General features: G+C 36.8%; 1 protein-coding gene across 1 annotated transcript in view; it reads right to left on the bottom strand.

Moving 5' to 3' along the window:
- LOC105621333 (solute carrier family 12 member 6) overlaps positions 1–770 on the bottom strand; it is a 29,505-nt gene extending 28,735 nt beyond the window's left edge. Inside the window, exon 1 of the mRNA XM_012202799.1 lies at positions 698–770. Within this exon, the coding sequence (XP_012058189.1) occupies positions 698–770 (73 nt within the window). The remainder of the gene's footprint in view (positions 1–697) is intronic.
- Between the last annotated feature and the right edge of the window lie 6,612 nt (positions 771–7,382).

The following is a 7,382-nucleotide window of genomic DNA, read 5'->3' as shown; positions in this document are numbered from 1 at the left end:
TATATAGTGTTAGTTGTAGTTAATTAGTTAGTTAGTTAACGTTAGTTAGTATGTAGTATAGTATATATAGTATATATAGTATATATATATATATATATATATATATATATATATATATATATACACGAATACTAGAAACTGCAAATTTTTACCTGCTATTACTGTTATATTTTAATTTTTATTTTCTATAAATATAATAAACTTCTATTTTTACCAAGTATGCGATAATTGCTTAAGGATATATTACACATATTTTTTAACAAAATAAAAAAATTATAGATTTTTCTATATTGTGTTTAGAAATAATACAAAAAGTTCTTAAGTTCTTGTCAACGATTTAAAACTAGATTAAAAATTATTTTAATAAATGCACGTTTTTAAAAAAATAAAGATAAAATGAAATAATTTAAATTGTAAAATTGTATTGTATTGTTAAATATAAATATTCATATTATTGAAATGTTTCGTATGTATAAAATAATTCTAGAAAGTATAAATTCTCAATTCCAGTCATTTTTTGCAGAGACAATACACATCCTAATTCATATTACCGAGATATTTTTAGTCTACTTTAAACTTTTATGATTATAAAAAAAATAAGAAATTTTGGACATATTTTGCGCACAAACGAATTGAGCAGATTAAAGCGGAATCAAGGAGGTGATTGAGGAGGAGGGAGGTATGCGATGATGCGTACCAGCTTGCGGACGTGCTGGCGAACCATCGGGCACGACGATCTTGATCTGCGACTTCGGCGTGCCCTCGCTCATGGTAGTTTCGACACGTCTTCGATTTTCTACCGACCGGGGTGGGAAACACGAAGCCCCCTCTTTCAACTGCTACCCAAAGCTCAGTGCTGTGCACGCTTTTCCGATACCCGCGCGAGCTGCAAGATCTTTATCTCGATCGTCGCAAGATCTTCTTCTCGCAAAATGTTTTTTTCTCGTCGACTTTTTTTTGTTTATATCTCGATATAAGCTACTTTAAGTGAAACTGCACTTTTTTACTTTGATTTACTTATAAGATTGGATATGCTAGAACGTTGATCTCTGCAGAATCTCGATCGATGATCGTTCTTTGTGAATCTCAGTAGGCGAGATTAAAATTTCTTGATGAGGAAGAGGCGATCGGAACAATTTGTTGATTTATCCTCTTAATTCACCAAAAATGATGATTTATTTGAATTGCAGAATCGTAAGATCAGTGGATGATCGTAAGATCAGTGGATGATCGTAGCGAGGAATCGATTTGGGGAGGTCTATATTTTCGAATATTTCGCAATTGTACAGATTTTATTATTGTAGTTGTTTCAACAGTAGCGATTCGATATGGAGATCTCGAATCGCGATAGATCGTCAGCGATCTCAATATCGATCTCGATTTTCGAAATCTCCGCGGAAACACTTTCGAATGAAGAAAACGCGGAAAGTCATGAAGCGCGGCCACGGGCGCTCCTCTCACACGACGGTTCGCCAAACTCCGCGCGACTTACTTTCCGCCTCGATCCCTCACGTCAATCCTCTCGCGATCTGGGAGGAGCCGACGTGAGCCGCGCGACACACGGGTGGTGAGATCGGCGTGCGACCGCGAGGCGGGCGTTCTCAGTCTCTCAGAGCGAGTGCATCTCTTCCTCCCTCCCCCCTCTTCTCTCGCAGGCGGTGTCACAAGGTCACGAGATCACTGGGTTCGGCTGGATTCACGCGCGCTGGCGTACGTACGTTCGATCGATCAGTCGGTCGGTCGGTCGTGGTTTCTCACCGACCGGGAAACACTTTGCCGATTGACGATCGCGCGACTATGACTGCGGAGCACAATAAAACACACGTATCACACAGAATACGCACGCGATATCGTGTCACGTCTTTGGATTTTTCTTCGAGACTCGATATCAGGTTAAAAAGTTACGAGAGTCGCTGTGATTGAGTCGTTATACATAGGACAGTCGACACTGCGAGGCGATCCTGCAACCAGGACGACACCAGGGAAGAGACCAAACGGCAAGACGAGGACACACAGGGAAAAGCGGGAAGCGCAGCGCGTCTGACTTAGCGCGGAGCGTAGCTACTGCGCCGCGTCTGACTAGAGCGCGGACAGTCGTTACTGAGCTGCTGAGTGGTACAACCCGCGGTGTGTCGGACGTACTGGCTGCTTCCTTCTCCGGCGCGTTGCGGAGTCACGGGTCACCACCCTTGCGCGTCTCTCTTCCTAGACCAATCTCCCTCTGATCTTCCCTCATTCGTCGCGCATTTCCAACCTCATTCCTCCCCCTTTCTTCTCTCCTTCTCTCTCTCTCTCTCTCTCTCTCTCCTTTTCTCGTCCCGCTCTTTTTCCTCTCGCACGCTGATCACCTCAACGTGCCGAGCGTGCAACGATCGCCCGATGCTGACTCTCGCACGACAACGGCTTTCCCTCGCAGAAAACGTCGACTGCCGCGCGCGCGCTACTGCGAGGGGGTCGGTGACGGCCGACAAAGCATTCTCCCCGGCTTTTCCAGGGGTTCCTCTCTCCTTCCCCCTCTCCTTGCGCCCCTTCGTCGCGCGCGCACGCTTTTACGCCCTCTCCTCTCGATGATCTTCCTCTCTCTTCTCCTGTTTCCTCGTGGCTGCGATGCGTTTCCTGTCTCGCTTCATCTTTTGACACGCGCCCTCCCCTCGTGGAGGACCGCGAGGTGTCCCGGGCGTAGTGAGCAGCTCTCACCCGCTTTTCCACCCTTGCATGGCGCTTGCGCGTCCCGGGGATATCCCTCTCGCTCACCCCCTGCTCTCCTTCTGCCTCCCTGACCATCCTGCGGATGCCCTCTCGGTCTCTCTTCGGTCCACGCCACCCTCCCTTCAGCCCCATTCTCCTCTCGTAGTTGCTGCTCCGCAAGCAGCCTCCTCTCTCATCTGTTACCCCGCTTTTCTTCTCTTTCCCTCTTTTTTATTAGATAGTTGGCTGCTTTTATCGGCCGTCCTTTTCCTCCTGACTATGTTATCTCGCCGGACCATACGTGCTCTTTGTTGAGGCTGCCCTTCCGGAGGGCACCAAGTTTTTTGGATACTTGCGACACCGATCGAATTTGAATGCGTGCGAGACGAGAAAGGGGGTCACGGTTTCGTCGCGAAAGAAAGATATGTCTGTAGACAGTGTGACCGAGTGAAACGATTTTCATGGGCGACCTGATTCTTCCATATGAAACGGAGAAAACAAGACTGAGGAAAAAAAATAACGCTTGCAATTTATCCTTAAACTTCAATTTAAATTTAATTTCCACTGTGTTTTCAGCACTCCCATAAATTCGCAAACCGCCGCGCGACAAATTCATTTGTCTCTCGCGTGAGATGAGAATGGAATGAGAATGCACGACACAGACGAATTACCGGCATTAAAAGGACGGAATTACCCCGTACCCATGTTGCATATCCGATACGAATAAATCATTTTTGTACGAATAAAGACGTTGACGTTCGATTCCGTGATTTTTTTCGAATATTATTCAACGAATGCAAGACACATATCTCTCTTTCTCCTTCTTTCTTTATCCCATAAATACAGGTGCACACGAGAAAGAAAAACGCTCACAGCGATGGTTATTTATGTTCACACCTACGGAATGTGCACACAAACTGAGGCTTAAAGCCCGACTTTAAATCGAAACACCAGCTTTAAGTGGAGCTTTGCGATACTAAAAAAGGAAAAGAGGCCCAGGTGATATCTCACAACTGTCCGCAATCGCTCTGTTATGCAAACGTCGTTCGCGAACTTACAACGATTGCAGATATCATTGAGAATGTGATGGTATGCCAAAGATCGCGCATTTAAAGTAATCTCGAATTCCATATCTTCTAAGTACAAATATTTTTACTACGAGCAAAATATATAAAATTTGATTCAAATACACAGTAAAAAATATTTTGTATGTGTTAAAATCAGTCCTTGTTTTTATGTTAAATTTTTAACATATCCGAGTTTTAATTTAACATAATATGATTGTTATTTAAATATTTTAAATTGATATTCCAAAGTTATAAGTCATAAATTATAAATTGTGTCAGTGTTACATTTTTTGTGTTAATTTTTTGCATAATATTTTTTACTAACATATTCATCTCATATCAATTTACACAAAAATTTGTAGAGGAACGTTTGTAGAGGAAATACGTGAAATATGTTAAATTTGACACAAATTGATCAACACTGTATATTTAATATTTAGTTTATTATTTAATTTTCTTCAATAATATATTTTTCAAATGTTTTCGCTTCAAGGAAAGATTTATTTCCTTTAGATAAAGAAATTACATACACATAAATGTACATATATTTTCTAGAATGCAAAATTCATTTTACTCGCTGCATTTTAATATTGAATAAATAACGTTGTCTCACATAATGATGTATACAAGAGTACGGAGGATAAAAATTAATTCTGAAATTAAAATATCCTGGAGGATAGTACATTATTACTATCAAATAATATAGCGACAATTTTATTATAATATAATTTTATTATACTAATACATTAAGAAGAGCTAACCACCCATAATTTCAATATGATAGGACATCTTTCTCTAGTCTTATCCATGGCCATCGAGTATGAATTTTAAAAGCAGCCCTCTTTTCTCTCTCTCTCTCTCTCTCTCTCTCTCTCTTTCTCTCGCTGTTCGTAACCAGCAAGCCGAAGGATGAGATGCGAGAATCCGGGAATCGAATACGAGCTCAGAAATAATTCCCCGAGGGCTCAGGCAAATTTGACTTGCATCGAAAAACGTTCATCGATGCCAACGAACTGGCGTAACTTTTTTTGCGAAACAATGGGGGACGGTGAAGAATTAATCCGTTCGTGTGGATTCGATTATAGTCTGACTCTCGTGTGATCATTCCATTTAGACGGAGACTAATGGAGACTGCGAGAAATTATAGTCTAAAAATTATCGAGAAATTTGAGATATTTAAAATTATAACAGAAAAATACATAATATCTTAAGTTTCGAAATTTAAAGTATAACTTGTTCTTCTGTTATTCATTTTTGTTTATTATTATTGAGTCATTATAAGTTTATCTTTATTTAAAGTGTAGCTTTTTTTATGTTAACCCTTTTAAACCCCTTTTTGATATACCCAATTTCTCTTTCCAATACATTTTCTATTGCCACTAGTATGTTGTACCTATAAGAGTGTAATATTATTTAATATTAAGTAATTCTTGAGATTACTAGAGATTGAAATTGAAATTAATCAGAATAAAGAAAACTTAAAAAACCAATATTAAGTTTAGTAACTTTACTTTGACTGAGTCAAATTCAATCTCAATCTCTAGTCTATCGGCATAAGAGAAATCTGGGACATCTTATATATTATTAATACAAAGGAAAACCAACATAATGCAGGCAGACTCTAGAACATCATTGTCGAATTCATAATGCAATAGTAATTTAACATTTCGTAAATCGGCGAATTTAACCCATGTGCAACAACGTCGAGGTTCCACATTAAAATTTGCACGGCGAATACATTCGAGTAAATTTGCGAGTGTGCAACCCAGTTGTGAAATTTCATGTCGGCAGGTTTAATTAAAGTGGTGTTATGTGTCGGTTCGTATACATACAATGATAAATACCATGTTTTCGAAAGAAATACGAGAGAGATAAAGAAATCAAAAGAGAGAGTTCATTTTATGCTTATATAAAACTACCTAATACGTTCGCTACGAGATGCAATCATTAAAATGTTATTACCGATTTTTGCACGTCTCTCACAACAAAGTCACTACATGGTAAGGAAACATTTACTGGAGCAAGATAATAAATCCGATAGCAAAGTTTTGTTCACCGAAACTTCTTCGTGAAATTATCGTAAAGTAAGATAGTGAATCGTCTTGAAGTCGCATAAAGATTCGAGCCATCAAGTTGCATATTGTACTAAGCAATTCAAATAAAAGTTTCGGTTTCCCACTTTTGTACACAGGAAATATAGTGACTTAATAACTCGAGTAGAACTCTGGTTTCTATCTTTTATTTGCAAAATTTCTATGTAAACTTATATTGCTTATATTTGCTTATAGTTTCTATCTGTAATCTGTAAAAAGTGTATATGTAAAATATTGAGGCATAAAATGTTGAGGTTTTTTTTACATTTCACATACAACTAAACATTTTTATCTGTACGGAATTTTTTCTTAAAAAAATTGTCCCAAGTCATCAAAATTACAGAAAATAAAAAGAAAGATGTACTTATTGTAACTTTTCATTTCTTACTTACGAAGAAATCTTGCAAAATGTCAAATTTTGATTTTAAAGAAACTTCGTACATGTATGTATGTACAGGAATCCAGACTGAACTGGAATCGAAACCAAAAATTGTTCCATAACTTCTTTTTAAATAATAGAAACCAAAACCAAATTTTAAAATTCATAATACTGAAATTATAATCAATAAAATTATATTTTTAGCATTTCTTTTTTTCGGTTTTTCTTTCAGATCTATACAGATATTCTTTATAGCTGAACTAATTGCATTTTCGCGTTTAACCCTTTTCCCTCCATTGGAAGAAAAAAGATAAATTCTGAACTCTAATGCAGCTAGTATACGTGAGAAATTGAATGAACTGAAGAACACGCTCTTTCTCTCTCTCTCTCTCTCTCTTCTTTTTCTCCTTCTCTTTCTCATTTGCTCGCTCACATTATCGTTGCAACTGTTGATTGAAATGTACACACGTAATACACATATAAAATATTGTACTAAATAATAAACTTTTAATTTTTATTTCTCTCTCCACTACACATATACATAGTTGAATAAAAAAAGCCATTTTTAATTTCTCCCCAACCTCACGAGTAACTATAAGTAACTGTGAAAAAACTAATCGTAATTTTTACAGTTCCAGTTTTCTTCACTGGTCAAGAAACTGAAATTAAACCGTTATATTTATTTAATATTTTATTAAACCGTAACCGAAATCAAATTGAAAAAAACCTTTTGAACCGGATCTCTGCATACAGATCACGTAAATACACAGATAAATTTAGAAAATATCAGTGAAATCATTCCTTATAACTAAAGTAATTTTTAGCTTTTTTCGTTATATCTCAATAACTACTCAAGATATTAAAAAATATTTTATACAAAAATAAGATTTACCTTGAGGATTACTTCTATTGTTCATGTCTATAATATTTTTAAAAAATAAATTTAAAAATTTGAAATTTGAAAATAATTATTTTTTAAAAATATTATTGACGTGGATAAATAGAGATAATTTTATTATAAAACTTTTGTATAAAATATTTTTTCCTAATTTAAATTGTTTTTGATAAAAATTTAAAAAATACTAAGAATGATTTCTTCTCAGTTTTTCGATATCAATTAATATTTCCTAGATTCTTCTAATTTTTAATAATCTA

The sequence above is a fragment of the Atta cephalotes genome, assembly GCF_000143395.1.
Source record: "Atta cephalotes unplaced genomic scaffold scaffold00033, whole genome shotgun sequence".
Taxonomy (NCBI): Eukaryota; Metazoa; Arthropoda; class Insecta; order Hymenoptera; family Formicidae; genus Atta; species Atta cephalotes.
Note: the sequence above shows the minus strand (reverse complement) of the source record. Positions and strands in the feature narration are given on the sequence as shown.